This window comes from Agelaius tricolor, unplaced genomic scaffold, assembly GCF_023055355.1.
Source record: "Agelaius tricolor isolate 1412-34295 unplaced genomic scaffold, bAgeTri1.0.p SCAF_9, whole genome shotgun sequence".
NCBI lineage: Eukaryota > Metazoa > Chordata > Aves > Passeriformes > Icteridae > Agelaius > Agelaius tricolor.
The window spans coordinates 31,172,191-31,191,593 of NW_027269269.1; the positions used below are offsets into that span (position 1 = coordinate 31,172,191).

General features: G+C 36.8%; 1 protein-coding gene across 2 annotated transcripts in view; it reads left to right on the forward strand.

The window, feature by feature from the left end:
• CBLB (Cbl proto-oncogene B) overlaps positions 1-19,403 on the forward strand; it is a 128,551-nt gene that overhangs the window by 54,389 nt on the left and 54,759 nt on the right. For both annotated transcript variants that reach the window (XM_071433501.1, XM_071433502.1), the window contains exon 4: positions 13,869-14,015. In XM_071433501.1, the coding sequence (XP_071289602.1) occupies positions 13,869-14,015 (147 nt within the window). The remainder of the gene's footprint in view (positions 1-13,868; positions 14,016-19,403) is intronic.

Consider the following 19,403-nt stretch of genomic DNA (forward strand, 5'->3'; position numbering starts at 1 on the left):
TGAATGTCTTAATATCCAGAGATTTTTGTATGTTTCAATTTCCATCTCCTGTTCTTACTTGCTTTGGTAGCAAGAACTGGAATGCTTCAGTGTTTGAGGGAAGGACCAGTATTGTCTTTAGGTTTACATTCCAGTCTTTGAGGGAAGACCAGTATTGTCTTTAGGTTTACATTCCTGTTTCAAAGCAATTTGTTTTCAAAGACTGATGGATTGTTCCAGGAATCCATAATTGCATAAAGTGTTTACTTTTGCAAGTAGCAAAGTGAGCTGTCTTGCTAGGCAAAACTGCACAAGTGTTGTCTCAGGGGAGTAAACTCTTAAGGTGTGACTCCTGGAACCTTCATGCCTTAAAAACTATTTTTACCAGAAGGAATTTTAGTGTATTTTGTGTTTAGTTGTGATTCTATTTATGTGTATTGTTTTAATAGAATGTAGCAGTAAGTAAAACATAACAGATTTTCACATTGGTGCTCAGAATTTGGAAGTTTCCACTGCAGCTGTGGTGTAGTAACCTTTTCTCTTTGGACACTTGCCCTCTATGAGCCTCTTCATCTAATTTTAGGAATGCTGTCTTACTTGGCTTTCACTGTTGAAACTGATTATCTTGGAAGACATCTGTGTTTCAATTTCACCACCAGCCCTCTTAACACTACTCACGTCTCCAGTGTTGGCAAGTACCCTTGTAGGTTCTTGTTGCAGCTATCATTGTAAAGCACAGAACAGGGCTCTGCTCCTGACCAAGCCTGGTACTTCTCTCAATCTTTGCCTCAAGCAGTGCTGCTCCACCACCTGCCCTTTCTGCTGCCAGATGATGCCAGGCCACCCTCCTGGTGAAGCATGTAGCCATGCTCATGCTAGAGGCTGTGATTTGTGCAACTTCAACTTTCTAATCTCAGTTATGGGGGTGAAAAAGGATGATTGTCAACAGTAGAATGCTTTCATTCACCATGGCATCCAAAATTAATTTATGAATGATCAGGTATTAGAAGTTCTGTGCAATCAAATTGTATGAGTGAAATGAGTGAACTTAAGATCTTTGGGGGTAACCTATGAACCATGTGCTTTAGTTCTTAAGTTCTGTGTCTTGCTTTTAAGACAGAGGATAATATGAATCATTATAGTCATTCTTACTTTCAGTGGTGAGCATAAGGAGATAGCTAAGAAAGAATAAATGGGCCAAACAAGTATAATTTAGTATGTTTCCCTAGTACTCCCTCAGCCTTTGGCCGTTTTTAGCCAAGGGATTTCCTGAGCCTGTTGTGCATTGTTACTCTAGTAACCTTCAGTGAAGCAGCTCTTCCTGGTGTTTTCCCAGCTTCCCCTCAAACCTATTTAAACTTGGCTCCTCAGTATCCTTAGGCAGCAGCTTCTGTGCATTAGGGATTTTTTGATCTTGCTTCCTGTCACCTTCACTAAATGTTCTAGTTACTGTCAGTCCTCATCCATCTTCCTTATGTCATTTTCAATTTGTAGATCTCTTATCTGAGTTCCTTTGTGGTTACTCATCCAGTGTGAAGAGTCCCACCACACTTCATTCCTCCTCAGTTTGTATCCACTTCTTACCTTTGGTAACCTCACTTGGCTTTCAGTGTATCTCTTTTATCTCTGTTTCTTATATGTCTGGTTTGATAGCAGGCAACTGCATGGTGGCATAATTATGTTTTCTGGGTTTTTTTCCTCTCTTATTTTGCTAATAGTTCATGATATTTGATGTGGGTTTTTATTGCTGATGAGCACTGAGCAGATCTTTTTATGGAATTACCTATCATAATTGAAAATTTTGCTTCTGATTGACAATGGACAGCTCAGAGCCTGCCATTTTCTACATCAGGTCAAGATTTTTTGTTCAAATACATTATGCCTTCACATATATTGAACTACATCTGCTGTTTTTGTTGTGCAGTCACTTTGCAGCTATTTGCAGTTATCTGTCAGCCTTATAGCCTTTGAATAGCTTCATGTAAAAAAAAAATAATAAGCAGATCAGGGTATAAATTTCTTCATGGTTATTGTACTTTAGACCAAAAAAAGGAAAGTAATTTTTCGCAAATAACATCTCAATCTTTTTCATTCTGTTCTCTTCCTTTGCTTTTCATGGGAGATAAGGAGTGAAGAGGCAAAATGGTTTATTTTGATTTGTATGGACAGCTTCTGTTTGGAGATTTGACATCAGTACTTCCTGAAGGCAAGGATTCTGTCTCTGTTTACTTGAAAAACACACCTGTCTGTCTAGCTATATCCTTGTGGGTTTTAGTGCTTGCTTTTACTGTCCAGATTACTGATGAAAATATTTCAGCCAGCTTTACTTTTTTTCTAGTTAGTGTGAAATCACCCATCTTATAAAATCTGTTAGACTTTGACCAAGGTCTGTGCTGTATTCCGTTGATGCCAGATTATTCCTAACTGTCCTGTTGGATACACACTGACCTGATCCTCAAGGGCCAATAAGTGTGTATAGCATCATTTCAAGTGGCATTTTGGAACCAAGGATTTGATATTTCTCTCTCTGCTATTCTGTACAGATAAAGTTCCTAACACAATGTGGCAGCAATGTATCTGGATTTAAATGGTTTAGATGTGCTCCTCCTATGCAGGAGGACAGGTGATTGAGTGCCTCAGGGTGTATGTGAAGGGGAATAGGTTGTTTACTGTTTTGGCCAGAGATGGTAGTTTTCTTCTCTCAATGCAAGTCACTTTACAATTTCTCAGTCAGTCAATAAAACCCCAGTGATTATTCTGAGACCCACATACAGTTTCAGGACTTCATATATCTTATTTTGTGTATTTTTGTGCCATATGCATTTGTGTGACACTGTTTAGCTATGGGACACAGATTTCTGTTACCTGAATGTTGCAAACTAGCAGCATCTCAGTTCTAAGTAATGTTTAAATTATTTTCAGTGAATGATTTCAGGTGGATTTGATTAGAGTGCATCTAATGGAAATTTTTATTATATGTTTGATAGGAATTCAATAATTTGAGACGTGGTTTGAAGGCTGATTATTATATTTTGATGTGTTATGTAGCTTTCACTTGAATTTCCATTTTGAATAAATATAATGTGGTCTAAAATACTCTTAGAATGCTTTGATGACAACACTTAGAATGCTCTAATGAGAGTGTCTGCCTATGTGGAATGTGATTTCAGGGCTTAGGGTCAAAATTCCTATATATTTGTAGGTTTATAAAAAATGTATTTTTTTTAAAGTGTAGAATTGGAGAGTTTCTCTACTCATTTAATGACGACACTTTTGACTTAAAGCTACATGGGATAAAGAGGGTTAGTTTTTGTAAAACAATTCTGCTTTTGATGAGAGGCTTCTATCACTGTCACAGAGCAAATAAATAGAAGTGATGATGCACAAGAGGCTCAAAAAGTAAAATCCAAGGACTTTTTCTGAAGTTGAATTCTAGGGCAAAATGTGCAGCTCAGTATTTTCTCTTGATCAAGTCTCAGAAGCAGCTCAGCTAGGAAAATTCCTTTTTGGCCAGGCTCTTTGGAATGCTGGGACAGCTTGTTGTCCTGCACTCAGTGGAAACCATGTGTGACACAGCAGGTACTCCTCTGCAGGTTACAGCACTTTTAAAAATACAGCAGTTTTGATGCTTCTATATGCTCCTAATGCAATAAAGTGGATGTTATTTTAAAACTTCTCTTTAGATCCCTTATCTGCATTAGAAGATCTGATCAGTAAAAATACTGCTGTACTTCTTACCACTCATATAAACAAAAACAAAATCATAACTAAAAGGTAAGGTCTCAAAAGAATTGCCAGGAATAAGATTCTGTGTGTGACCATGCTTGATCCCCTTTGGGTTTGTACATTTTGACTGTCTCTAAATCAGTGTGAGATTTTTTTATTCCATGGCTCTGTTGCCTGGCTAGACCTGAATGCATAGAGGAGATGTTCACTTAGATACCAACGGCAAAATTATTTGTTTAAGGAGATTTATTAAACACCAAGTGCATTTGTTCCTGGTGTTTAATACATCTCCTTATAGTTTAATTTCTTCATGATGTTCAAACTTTTCTGTAAAAGTGTTGGCTTTTTCTTGTGGGCTTTCCTATGCTGCTCTGCATTATCATACCTTGTAAAATAAAATTTCTCTGAGTACAATGTTGCCATCTATTTCTTTCCATCTCCTTTGTCTATCTTTTGTCTTTGCTCTTGAATCAAACATCATATCTTTCTTACTGAGTTCATTATATGCTTTGCTAAGAGAAATGGAGAATAATATTTTTATTCTATCTATCTTCTTTTGTGTTAAAAGCCCCCTATGTAAGAATTAGATCTGTGTCTCACAGCTGCAGGCTAGCTCAAACTTAGGTTTTGTCCTGCAAGTGTTTCATATGTTTAGTCGAGTAACATGGGCTCAAAATTCAGAGCTCAGAATTTTGAATTTTGGGCCCTCTTGGATAAATAAGATTTCCCTCAGTTCCACCATTTAGCCAAACTTGTGTCAGTCTCACCAAGAATACTGGGAGGCACATAGGATCCAAGGGCCATTTCCTCTTAAATATCAAAAATGGATTTAGGTACTTGAGAATTATATAAGTGGGAAAAAATGCATATGGATATTAGTTTGCCAAAAGTCCTTAAAGTCAGAAAGAAATATTTACTAGTCCTGCTTTGAAATATGGCTAAATTGTGTTGCAGATTTCCACACTCATTTAGTGTCATGAGCAGTAGGCCTGAAAAATTTCAGATTCACTCTCTAACAGTCATAAATATTTGTCTTCTCAAAAAGATATACTGTTGCAAAATTTAGTAGGTTTTGAATGTAAAGTACTTTTTGCCTGTTGCTAAAAATGTTCATGAATCTCTTTTTAGTTTATTTTACTTAGAAAACATCATAACAGCATGTTTTAAGGTGAGATCATAGTCTGAATAAAAAGCCTTGGAAGGAGAAGCCTGAGTCCATGTTCTGGACTATTTCTGTGTAGGAAATGAGCACACTGCAGACCAGTGAAGTGAAGCATCATCCGTTGTTTGCTGCTCAGATGGGAGGCAGACCTGCAGAGGAAGAGGATTGCTCCAGGTGCTGCATGGCACACGTGCTTTGTTGGTATTAGCACCTCAGAACCAAGAACCCACCGAGTTTCCCGAGCTTTTGCATGATAGCAAACTAGATGAAGCATGACACAGAACTAAACCACTTTCCTTTGCTCATGCTCGATTACTGTCGGGGGATAAGCATTTAGCCACATCAGTACCTCCTTGGGCCAGCCCTGGCCTTTGGCTGCTGTGTTGGCTATGGCAGGATTTGTAGAAATTCAGCCTCTTACCCCTTCTGGAGGCACTTGAGTTGGTCCATGCAGCAGGGTCCCTTTTTGCACACAGCTTTGCTTGGCTGGCACAGATGTGCTCTATCCATGGCACAAATAATCTTCAAACCAAGTGGTCCTTACAAGAATTATGAGGAAGATGGTTATATGGGAAAGTATTAACACCTTTTCATAGTATCAGTTATACTTCCAGTAAGTACATGGGTAGTATGAATAATAGTAGTGACCTCACTTTGCCTTGCAATTCAAGGTGTTTACTGGCCTAATCGGGTACCAAAAAATTATACCAACCACACCTCTGTCTTTAAGGCTGCTTATTTTAGACAAGTGTTGTTGTGAATGTCCCTTCCACTTAAAGGCTTTGGAAGATGGTGAAAGGATGCTAATTCAGTCTTCTATGTTTCACATTAATTCATTCATGTTTTTAACAAGTTTTCTGTATTTCTGCATTCAGTGAATTATTTCAGCTTTTCAAAGACTTAGTTTACTGTTGTTCCTGGAGAATTCTGTGATAACTTCAGTTTCATTTATACATACAGATATGAGACTTTAGACTTAAGTCAGTGTTCAGTTAAATAATATTGGACCATTATACACAAAGATGTCTATGGGAGGAGGTTGGTGAAAGGAAACAGTGCTTGAACAACATGTTGTTACTGAGGAGTGGAGCCATAGTGCAAAAGCAATGGACTGTTAAAAAGTAGAGAATAAAACTAAACAGCCAGTGCCCAGCTGGGTTTTTAAATCTGTGTACGTGTTCGATTAGGGACGTTAAATCATGTATTTTGTATGGATGATCTAGTAGGTCCATTGAAAGTCTTGGTAGTAAAATCAATAAGTCTGTTAGCTCTAAGTTTATGTTGCTACTTAAAATGTCATAGGATTGACTATCCTTCACAAAGTATTTGTACTTGTAAATATTCAGATCAGTATTATGCAAATTGCTTTCAGAGTAGCATTCTCTAGAGGGATTTTTTTTGTAACCTCTATCCTTCTGCATAACTAATTAGAGATAATAATTATGAGCAAAATTATTAAATCTTTAGCTTGTCAACATACCTCTTTATTTTTGATGACTCACAATTTGCTTTACCCAGACTGTGTTTCCTTTGTTACTTGTTACTCCTGCCAGCACTCCTTAGGTTTTCATTTCATGGTTTTATTTGTTACCTCATATTCCAGAGGGCTAGTGAGGAAAGAAATTAAAATGGTTTAGGAGTACCTTGAGACATTTATCTGTGTGGCTAAATGCTCCTTGGACAGAACTGGAAGTAATGAAAATTTCAAAACTTGGATTGTAAAGCCTAAAGCCCAGCTTACAAGAGCTGTTCATGGTTGCTGCTGTATGGAGCATCTGTTTAACAAAAAGCAAACATAATCCTTGGATAGAACTTTGCTGAAGAGATGTTGGTGGCACAGTGGCATGCCAGTTCTCAAATGAAAGAGCGGTGAGTAGACAGACTCATCAGTTTGTGGAGTGTTACAGATTGGCAAAAACCCTGGCCTTCTTCCTTCCTCTGTGTTTATATTTCACTTTCTTTACTAAGATGTTGTATATAAGTTAATTCTTGGTTTTTGTATAAATTGGGCAATAAATACTTGCTAAAAAAGCAATGACAGCTGATAAGCAGTTTCACAAGATGAAATGGCCTTCTTCCATTTTAATATCTTTTTTAAAATATGAGAGCAAAAGGAACCAGGCTGCTGGTGAAAGTTAGTGTATCAATGTAAAATGATTTCTAAGCAAAGGAAAAGATGGAGAAAAATTCAAAGTGACATTGGAATCAACTTTTTGTTTTCCAGATCATCCTTGCCCAGTCTTTACCCAAAGTCTGCCATTTATTCCTTTTTGGTATCCATTGTGAATAGTACAGACTTGTACCATATTCCTTGTATCTGTCACAAAGAAGCTGATGAAGAGCCATTCAAGGAAGGATGCTGCTTTCCTTCCCATAATAAAACCAGCTCCTCCAGGACTCAAAGAAATATAATAGTTGCCTCCAGTTAGTTTCTTACAATTTTTACTAGTTTTTGGTTTTTTTTTTGTTTGGTTTTTTTTGCTTAATATATTATAAATTCAGTTATTGGCTGAATCTTGCCATGTTTAAGGCAGATTTTTAGGTTTTGTTTGTGGAGCAGCTTACAGATCAAAGTTTAGTTATATGTGTTCCTTCCATGAGTCAGTGGCACAAGTAGGAAATAGAGCTCATGATTATTCTTAGTCCCAGGGACATTTCATCCCAAGAATAGGCTCATATACTTTGGTCCCTGAACAATATCCTGTCCTTATATAGCTTTTAAAAATAATCATTGCACAGAAGCAGAGTTGATCTGATTTCCAAATATAATGGTAGGCATTTTTTATCTCTTCAAGCTTGTTGACAGGAACTTTTGTGTTTCCTTTGCTTCCTCTAAAGTGTTAAGGAATACTCCATTGTTCAGATTTTTTGACTGCATTCTGCACCTGTAGATTTCTAAAAAAGAAGTGTTGGGGTTTTTGTTTTGTTGCCTTTTTTTCTTGTGGAAATGTTATTGTATTTTTTGGGGGGGGGGAATTTTTTTTTGTTGTGGGATTGTTTTTGTTTTTTGTTTTTTGTTTTTTTTTTAAAGCAGGTTGTTTTACTAATTCTTTTTCCTATGTTTCCTGTCTCTGAGAAGGGAAGTTCTATAAGAGGAAGGGGGATGAATGAGTCAGGGTTGTACTGGATTATCAAGAGTGAACCACTGTCAGCATGTATAATTTTTAGTCTTTTCCTTATGTCTTCTGGAGATCCTAAAAAATTCACATATTTCTTCAGATTTTTTTCTCTTCTGTATTTTGTCCTGGACTTAGTGCATTCCTATTTGAATCACTTACCAGTAGCTAATGGCAGAAGTATCATCTGTCAAGGGGTTTTATGAGCAGCTATGATTGTTCTCATGGTGGCAAAATAAAAATGGGAATAATTTGCAAAGAGCTTTTTTTACACAATGGAAATCTGAGTCACAAAACATAAATTCTGAACTCTGTGAGAGTGGAGTAACAGAGCTCAGAACATAGGTCTTCATTTCCCTCTTTTGTACCTGAATCACAAGACTGTATTCTGTTCCTTTGGATTAGTAACATGTATTTTGTAGAATCCTTGTGTTTTACCACAATCAAGCATATGGATCAGAGATCTGTTTTGAATAGAACTAATTAAGTGAAATGAGCTCTGTACATATGCTTTGGATTTTGAGCCTTTAATATTTGGGGGGGATGGATTTTTAGAAGTCAAAATAAACAATTCACCTTATGAAATTCATATTTCAAACTTACTTTCATCTTAGTTCCTATGCAGTTATGATTTGCAGTTTTGCCAGCTAAGAGAGCTGTCTTTGTATGATTATTCTATAAAATGATTATAGAGGAATTATCTGTTATTTAGGAGTAGTTTGGTGAACTTTTGTGAAAGTTCTATCTGGAAAATATTCTTAGCTGCCAAATAGATTTTATTCTAACTCTAAAGACTGTTTTTCCTTGTCAGGTATTGAGTTATATATTATGAGTTGGAAAGTTGGTGTATTGCTTATTACAGCAGGTGATGGTTTAGGAAAGTGTATCAATGTGGATGCAGAAAGATGAAGCACTTACTAGCTGCAATGAAGAAGGAAATCCAGCAATAACCTAATTTTTGGAATGACATAAATAACTGCAGAGATATTCATTCATACTTCTTTTCCAGACTGGAGGGTTTTTTTCAGAAATATTTGTAGTTGTAAAAGGTAGTTTGTTTTTTTTTTTTTCATGGGCATAGTAATACATGGGCATGAAAGCAGACATTATATGGACATGTAGTATGTAGGTAGATATAAACATTTTCAAGCTTTTGCAGGAGTAACAACTATTTATTGATAAAATGACTTTGTCTTGGTTATTGTCTGTAACACCCAATAATTCTGAAGGACCAGGGCACAGATGGATGCTTTGCTTTGTGTATTTATGCACAGGCTGTATCTGCTGTGTGTTTTGTTCAGAGCTCTCCAAGTTTGGAGCTCTCTGAGCATTTTGTTCTGTTCATCCATGTCCTGCAGTAAATGCAGGGCTCAGGTGTTCCTTCCATCTCAAAATTAAAGCCAGTGGCAGAAAGGAAGTCCTGTTTGCTGGACTATACTGCCTTCCAGCAAGTAAAATGAACTTCATGCAGTGATTACAAAGTTGACACAGCCAAAACCTGTCTATGCTATTGCATGTTGATCAGGCTTTACTTAATTTTTCAGTAGATCCAGAAGGGCAGGACTGCTTTCAGACTTCCTACTACTCAGCTGCTGCTGTTTTGGTTTGGCTGGGATGTAGTAGTATCTCCATTATCAAGCCCTGTTTTAACATTGCATATGACTGATATTTAAAAAGTCCTTCAATTTTCAAATCAAATCTTTGCAGTATTCTCTAGCCTGACCTCACTCCTGACAGTTGAAGAGAAAATTGATTCAGAATATAGTAATTTGCTGAGAAGTGAAGAAATCCAAAATTCTTGTCTTGAGGCTTTGATCTCTATTTAGAAATCTTGCTGATGAGGTATAACTTCAAAAGACATTCATTTTGAAATTTAAAAAATGCATCTTTCTCATTAACCAAAAGATGCTTACTGATTCAGTAGATCTTTACAAGTTTATGTGAAATAAAAATTCAGTATTTAATCTTTGTATCTTAGGTGTTCTGGGGTCTGACCGTGTTGGTTCTTCAGTAAATCTGTCATGGGCAAAGATGGCTGGCAACAAACCATAGACTATGACTGACAAAATAGTACTTCAGAAATCAAGTTCTACAAGGGATTTGACCTGTATGGCATTAGTTTGACTCAGTGAAAGGAAGGTAGCAAAAATCTAAGCTTGAATTATAGGAAATCATCAGCTAGGAGGTGTTGAGTATGTCGCAAGTAATATGGATGAGACCTACACTGTGTGTTACATAAAATGCTGTTGACATAACATCATTTAGTGTTAAAATATTGTTATATTTTACCACAGTAGCTATTATATACTGGCAAATTATCATCTTGGTTCACTTTAGTATAAAGCAGTGTTGTTTGATTTTTAATTTCACAAAATTAAGGTTTTTCTCATCAGCATGAAATCCCTTCTCTGCAGAGATAAAATGTCTGTGCTCTGTTCCACAGCTGAGGAAAGAAGTTCCACCTCTAACCAGCCCAAGGTTGCCAGCAAAAGTATATTATAATTTTAAACCCTCAAGGCTGGCTGCTGAGGCATTAAAACCACTATTTGTGTATAATTTGGATGGTGTTATTTTGAGCTGTAGCTCCAATGTGATCCCTTAGGATATCTCTCCTGCTGGAATCCAGTGAGTCAAAGAGTCTCTGGAGCATATCTCTATCTGCTCAGCTCTTCTGCTCCACCAGGCTGCCAGTGCAATTGTCCCCTCGCCACTGCATCAGTCTTTGCTGTGACCTGGAGAAGAAAGCCTTTTTTACTGCAAGAGATGCAGACTGGATTCTTTACAATCTCATGGTGGCAATGAGACCTAAAATAGGTGCTCAGATCGAATGGTTCTTTGGCTTCCATTAGAATTATTCACTAAATTGCCAAACCTTGATGGTTTTAGTTGTTGTTTTTTCAAATTAATACCTTGTCTTAAACTTATGAATGGAAAGCAAGATGGAAAAAATTATAAATGGAGAGTAAGATGGAAAATTTTTGACACTGGTTCATCCTTCATATGGGAGAAGGAAGGGAGCCATCCTAAGTTGAAAAATGCATCTACACAGACTGCCAGGTCTGATAAAGTGGAGTACATGCTTCCTGAGGTGTCCTGGGAAAGCCCTCCCCAAGACAGGAAAAGTACATTGCTGAAATGGATAGACATCTTCAGGCAAGTGAAATGCCCAGAGAGGGGGAGTCACTGGCCCACCCCAGTGCCATCATCTCTGCACCATAATTGTTGAAAACCGTTTCTGAAATCAGTGAGCTTTGTAACTTTGCCTCAAGAAGGGATTGAGATCTGGTATCACATAAGCATATCTGAGCAAAAATGGTGCAATATGTGCTTTGTGGTTCTAAAGAAAAAAATATGTAAGTGAAAAAATGAGGCATGATTTATTATGACTTTTTGATACGGAAGAAGGACTTGAGATAATGATCTCATAGAGCAAGAATCAAAATTAAAGAGAGAAAACCAGATGTCCTGCATATAAATTACCAGGAGTTTGTCATCTCTTGCTGTTTGTACATCCTGTGATATATGTTCAAGCACAGACAAGCTTCTAGTTGGTTTCAAATTTCACCTTTGCCATCAGATAAAAAGAAGCTGTCTCAGATGTTAAAATATTTTTTTTCTTGTTTATACAAATGCAAACAAAAAATAGTTTTACTTTTTTACTTTCCTTATGATTTTGTATACTGGAACAGAAGTGTCCTGATGCACGTAGTGACTGATGCTGTTCTAAGAGGGAAGGAAGAGGCTTTGTGATTTAGATGGAGCCATTTGGGAGCGCGACTCTCCTGTGCATTTGCTGCCCACATCCTAGCAGCTGCTGGCCATGTTCTGGCCATGTCCTGTGCAGCTGTGCCCAGCAGGCAGTGCCTCTGCAGGGACAGACACACGCTGCCCTCCGGGCAAGGGAGTGCCCCAGATGGCACCTCTGTGTGATTTCATCCCTTAACTCACCGCAGGGCTCAAGCCTCAGGGATCCAGCAAGCTCACTAGGTGAATTTGTACCTGAAAAGAGCCCCTGCAGCACAGCACATTAATGTGGGACGCTGATTGTGCCAGGCAAGGCAGAGCTCTGCTCAAACTTGCACTGAGTCGTGTTCCTATCTGTCCCAAGTACAGAAAGCTTCTTGTTAAATTTTGGTCTAGGGCAGACCGAGGAAGCCACATGAAAAAAGCTGTTGCTTGCTCCTCTGCATCAGGCTTGAGTTCTGAGGAGTAAAATAATAAAGAATACATGGGTGTAATTAAAATACAAAGGAAATAGGAAGGGGGGATAGCAAGGAACTATTGAGCATCATAATTATAGACATCTGATTTTACTGAAGGAATTAGAGGACTCTGAATGACTTAGCCCTATAGTCATTCTCAATCTTGAGGGAAGGGAGAGTGTATTCATGGGGATTGCTTTGTTTGTTTTAAATTACTTATGTTTTCACAACAACTTTATCATCATTTTCTTGGTAGTAAAACCTATAGAAAATCTGCAACACAGCTTCCACAGAAATCTCTATTATAAAGTTCACAAATGTAGTTGAAATAATTACCACCTCACTGCTAAATTGAGCATTCTTTTAGGAAGACCGCAGGAAATATGTTCAACTACAATGAGTGTCAAATCTTAATATTTCCATGTGTCAAGGAACTTAAGAATAAGTTTGAATTTATTTAAAATACTGTCTTTAAACAGACTGTAAATTACATGATTGATAAGCATTTTAAGCATGTGTGGTTTTCATTAAATTGCTTGACTTATTTTTAAATCATACCTGAGATGGTTAAAGCTGAACTGGCTTGACATACATAGGACTCTTCTAACACACTAAAATAGTCCAGTAGAATCCACAAGAATACAAATCCTTCATCACAAACTGCTCGGTCTCCTCTATTTTGTATATTGGCTTGGGAAATGGCCCTTTTTTTCCTGCAAGGAGCATCAAGGAATCTCCAGGCAGAAACTCTCATAAAGTTTCCTTCTTCTTTCTTTTCTCCTTTTCTGACCATTTCCCACAGATTTTTCTGTACAAAAGGATTATTTGCATCTAAGGATTTTTTGTTCTTTGCACTATACTAGATGGGATTTCTGTGTCAAAAGCCAAGTAATTTTTGATTAACTGATACAAGCCTGGAAAATGTATGGAAATGAGACAATAGCAAAAAAGCTTGATTTTTTTTTTGTTTTGTTTACAACAAGTGATATATAATTTTATATAGTTTATCATATATATGGTTTATAATATATATTTTTTATCATTTATAATATGCTAGTGAAAGCAAGTTTTTAACTAGAAAGCATTTGAAAGGAGAGCAAGAAGTAGATACACTAAGAGAAAACTGAAAAAAATAAAAATAATATAACTATCATAGGAAAAAGGAGTAAATCTATTTCTATGCCATGTTTATATTTCTAGAAACCTGGAATGAAACAGGTTTGTTGTCACATACAAAACTCTAATTTTATACTTTTGAGTGTGGGGTAGTTTTTTGTTTTCTTTGTTGGTTGGGTTTTTTTTAAAATGTATAAGCTGTCTAATTAGTATCAATTCTTGGTTCTGCAATGGGTTAATGAAACACACAAACATAATGCACAAGAAGTGTATCTGAATATGCAGTTGAGAACTCAAATTTGTTCTGTTTCCAAAAAGAAACAGTTTTTTTTTATATTATGGTTTTATATTCATGGAGACTTGTGATAAATATGTCCTCAGAAGTCCATGGAAACACAAACCACTGATTTGTCTTTCTTTGTGTTTTCAGTTGAAAGCTCAGTGTTTTTTCTTGTGTCACACAGTGATTGTTATACAAATACATGGGATTTTTGAAATACTGAAAGATTGATTAAATTTATTAAATTCAAAGGATTTCATGTGATTTTTTCCCTATTATATCTGCAGGAGAAACCTTACAAAGCTGTCTCTCATCTTCAGCCACATGTTAGCAGAAATCAAGGCTATTTTTCCAAATGGACAATTCCAGGGTGATAACTTCCGCATCACCAAAGCCGATGCTGCAGATTTCTGGAGAAAATTCTTTGGAGATAAGTAAGTGACTTTTGTAAACTCCTCAATTATTTCTAAACATAAGCATTAAATGAATGAACTTTTCACAAATCCAAATAAGGATTGGTGGGTGTTTTGAAGATAATTTTTATCTAGGTCTTTAAATTGGCTGAAATTGCTGAGTTCATCGTTAGTGGGTTTTTCTTTTTCCAATGCTGTAATTTGCTCAAAGGTAGTTTTGTCAAGGGTGCTTAAGTTCAGTCTTACTGCAAGAAGTTTATTTGTTCCATTATAGGGTGAAGATAGTATATTGCTTTCATGAAGTATATGGCAAATAATGTCCTTTCATATTAAATATATATATATATATTCTACAAATGAAAACTCTAAAGTCTGAATTAGAAACTTGATCTTAGTTTCATGGACAGTATGTTTCTTTACCTTTGTAACTAGAACAGTATGTGGTGGAATGAAGTGTGTGAAATGTAGATATGTGATTTAATCCATACAGGAAATGCAGCAGTGAAAATGTAAAAGTAGGCATATGTGGGATTTTTGGTTTGTTTCTGGGAAAAAAAAAATTCATTTAGAATAAACATGTAAGCTAGTAGAAGATGTGCAGCTTGTTCACTTTCTCATGTGTAATGTTTTTAAATGTAACAGTGACATAAGAGGCATAGGTTGGTGTATTTTTCATTATAACAGAGCAGTCATTATGGTATCAGCTCTGGTATCTTGCACAATGTAGGCAGAATAATTTCTGCAACAATCTGTTGCATCTTCTGAGCATAAACAGCTCTATAAAGTAAGTAATTTTTTATTTAGAATACCAGCATAGTAAGTTGGCACTTCCACAAATCAATTCTGTTCAGTGTGAATTTGCAAGTTTCACTTCCATGGGGTTTTTTTTGTTAGTCTAAACACACTCACTGTCAGCTTTCCTCTTTCTGGGTTCATGGTGGTGTTTTCTGGTGATTTCTTTCCCATGTAAGTAATGTCAGAGTGTGATGAAGTTGCTGTATCAGTCCTCTGTTTTGTTATAGAAAAGGAATTTAACCATGTTCCGTGTTACCCATTTTAGTGTGAATATAATTTTCAAAATAACTTCAAAAGTTCAGCTAAATTTTTCTGAAGGTTTAACTTAAGTGACATGAAGGGCTCTCTATCAGACAAGGCTTTTCAAAAACATGTCAGTCAAGAAAAGAAAAACAGGATTCTTTGATAAAATGACTAATGATCATGTTCAGTACAGCTATTTTTTCTTCCTCTTTTTCCCCCTTTGCTTAGGAACTCTCAGAATTTAAATTTCCTTGTGGTACTTCTCTTTTCCTGTTGGGCTCTGTCCTTGAATGACCTTTAGCAGATGTCTTGATTGCAAATTGCATTTCTGTCATTGGGATTTACAGCTCTCCTCCTCTGCAAGCTGCTGTTTCTTTTTATCATTTCATCTGAGCCAGTTTCCTCAGCTCCCCTATTCTCTGTGCTGTCTCTTTGGGATTCTCCACTGACTTCTGCTGTCTGTGGGAGCTTCAAGAGATTTCCTTCAAGTTTCCTTCCAATGGTCCAGTCCTGCCAATTTCCATTGGGAAATGACACAATAGGTAGGTGTTTGAGGTGTCAGACAGTGGGATACTATAGCACATTAGTAAGTTTTTATCAGAACAAGGCTGGTAAGGAGAATCTTTCAACTGCATGGCTTCATCTGAACAACTCAGCTCTGCCCTTGTCTTTTTCTTGCACATACTTAATCTCTTCTCACTCATCTCCTGGACCTCTTATTTCTAAAACCTTACATGGCCCAGAGCTCTTGCCATGCCTTTTCTAGGTTTTGGTTTTTTTCCTGCTTATTTAAATTTCTGTATAGAATGCAACTTTAAATATGAACCTGCAGTACAAGGTTCATATTACAAACCCTCTGACCATCTCTGCTCTCCCCTGTGTACTTTGATAGGGGTTTTTTTGTTTTGGTTTTTTTTTGTTTGGTTGGTTTTTTTTAGGTAGAGTGACTGAATGTATGGGTTTTGTTGGCTTTTTACGTCACACATCAATTCATCCAAAATGTCTAAGAATCAAGGCAGTTTGGTGACCTGCAGTTAAACACATATGTATCTTTGGTTTTGTAGTATAGCCTGAAGTTTTTTTTGAGTTATTTCTGGTCAGATGCTTTACTTTCAGACCAAGTAAATAAGCACATTTACTGGTGTTCCCAGCTCCTCACCAATAAAGGGAAGCTGGTTTTGATGCTCGTGTTCTAAGCAAGGAGCAGTAGATCTGTGCTTGGCAGCCTTGCCATTACCTCAGGTTTAGTTAACTGGGCTTAAGTAACTATAAAACATGTAACAGCATATATGTCAAACAAACAGACGAGAAAAAAGTTTATTTGGCATTATGCTTAATCTCTGTTAAACAGAATGCCTGAAGCTTTTTAAACATTAATTATTTTCTAATCCTTTTAGAAATATATGGCAGCTATATCTGCAAGCCACATCCTTTACAAAGGACCTGTTGTGACAATTTAGTTTGCAAATATGCTGGTATCACTTCCCTAAACGCAAAGCCTGCATAAAGGTTTTGCAAATGACTCATAATACTTTTCTCTAACCTAAAGGTAGGCCCCTGGGTCTTTCTGACCCCCAAGTCTACTTAGGCAGTGCAGGGAGGAACTTGATTGTGTGTTCCCTGGCTGTAGCTCTGTTTACAGGGCAAGCCTGGACCCCTCACTTGTTGCTGAACAGCAGCCCTTACTTTGGGTTACTGACTAACGCTGCTCAAGATTAGAGCACAAATTAAAAATTGTGCTGGATCTTGGCTTCTGATGGTAAACTGTAAACAAAAAATATTTCTATTGCAGTTTGATCTGATTGGAAGGAGGGAGTTGGAAGTATTAGATTCAGTCATGATTTTTTTCAACATAGTATTATCATAAAAACTTTCCTGTTTCTAAACATAATGAATTGAATGCTTTTTTATCAAGTCAGCTTTTTGCACTCATTTCTTTCTGAAATTTTTTAATTTTTAATTTGAAATATTTTAAATAGCAAGAAGGTCACCAATAGTAATTTATATTTTTAAGCTGACTGTTTGGCTTTCAGGTTTTGTAAATGTGACCTACACTTCCTTTTACAGAAAGAAACATGTTGCATTTCGCTAGTTTGCTGAAGAGTGAAATCCAATACATACAGTTTTCATGAGTCCAGTTTGTACTTTAAAAAAAAAAAAAAAACAATTGCTTTTTTTACTGCTCTTTTCCAGCGAATGGGGAACTTTTAATTTTGTTGGTTATGTTTGTCTATCTGAGCACTTGCTGCAAAATTGTGCAGCTGCAACTAAATTTATTTATCCTGTTACTAGTAAGTGTCACAGTCTGCAATCTTTCTTTTTGCGTTTAGAGCTGGTCAAGTGTAAATTCGTGTGGCTTCAAACTCATGAGCAGAATAAATGGTTGGGCTCTTTGGATCATACATCTAGCTGCTCTTTGGATTTCTGTTGAAAACACTGTGTGTAGAACTGAGTGTACAGTGTGTACACTGTGTGTACACTGAGTGTAGAACTCAGCAAGCAATTTGAATGGCTCCCTCAGAGCAAAGTGCTGAGATAACCACATATTCTTGGCCTTCAAATACGTTCTCAGCTTTCACTTTTATGGTACACCCCTAAAAAACTTCTAGACAGTGCCAGCAGTTGGAGAAGCTCATCTGGGAGAGAATGCTTTGTGAGAGCAGCAGATATATCAATAATGTAAATCATCAGCCCTCACACAGGCAGAAAGTGTAAAAGGAGCACACAGTCAGGGCCTTTAAAATTGTGGGGTTTTTCCACTATTGTACATTTCAGAGGAGAATGGGAGACCTTGGAAGTTATAGGATGTTTGGAAGGGATCTGGCGACACAATGTGGGGTTTAGGAGCGTATAGGGAGGATTGATAAATCAAGGTGGGAGATAATGAGATTTTGATTGTCTAGGTGGAAGGAGAAGCTAATGAAGAAGGATAAAGTGAAAGTATTGATTTCTCTGCAAGGACGAAGTAAAACATGTATCCAAATTAGGGGGTAGGTGTGGGGGTCAGCAGTATTCAATAGAAGGCCCCAGATTATTTTGGTGCTTGGATTTTGTCAAGGAAGCTGACAGAGAAAAGATATCAGGGAGATGGGGAATAGACTGTTTGGATTTGCTTTCTGAAAACAAAAATCAGGAATGAGTGAGAACATTCCAAAGGCTGAATACCTGGAATAGGTTGTCTCTGGCATTTTCACAGGCTATGTGGAAAAAGAGAGCCTCTTAAAGAATAAGAAGGAGCTGACTGAAAGAGAACTAAGAAATAAATTGGCACAAGCTTTATCCATAGCAGAAAGAACTTGAAGTGTCAAAGCAGGAAAGTGGTGAAGTTGAGCAGATGTGATTTTTTTGAATGTGTAGTGATTGCTGGAGTACAATGATTGGAGCAAGTGGTTTCAGTGGAGTGAATCTTCACCCCTGGTTCACCATTATAGTTGTGCTGAAGCAAGTGCTAGTTACATGTATGGCTAAGCAGTAATGTTCAGTGCAACTGTGAAATTGTAAGGCATGTAATCAGCAGTTATATTTGTTTACAGATACTTTAGTAACCCCCCCAATGGGTTGTAAATATGCATATAAAACAAAATCTGATAGCATCTTCATTACCAACATTTTATTACTACATAATGCTTGATGAGAATTTCTCTTGATTTCTCACTCGTTTTAATAGCACCTTACATCTTCTACAGTTGTTTGGTTTTTTTTTCTGAGTAGAAATGTACAAAATGCTACAGGGAGCAAGCCTGAGCTGAGAAGGAGAGTAGGCAAGATGACCTAACAGATCTTTCAGCTTCTGAATTTGAAAACTACAGAAGTCATGCAGGGCTTGGTAACTATTAAAATTTGTTACGCAAATTTGTGATTTGTGGCTGTCTTCATGTTGCAGAATGAATCAGCAGCAAAATGTCAATATTCTTAGATTTTAATTTTTTCCATAGTTCTGCCATTCATTTAACTTTTAAGCTTTTTGTTCTTTATTGTGGAACTTTTAAAATGTTAAAGCATTTTTATTATCATTTTCAGGTAAATTGATTTCCCACCTTTTAGTTGCTGAGGAAATAGAAATTCTTTCACTGTTGGTATCAAAGACATTACTATTTTAATATTCCTGTACTTATTTCCAGATGAGGCCTGACATGTATTTTTTTTTTTTGAATTTATGAAAAATGTGGCTATTGATTTCTCTACAGCAGTTAAATAGTGCATTTCAAATTGATATTCTAAACTTTGAGTAGCTGTGGTTCTGCTGTGGTCAGTGCTTTTTGGCTCAGGATCGAGCAGACACAGCCTCAGTGGTTTGGGTTCACAGAAGAAGCAGTAAAACAGGCAGACCACAATGCACAACTTATCTGACAGTTAAATTTTTTTAGTTCA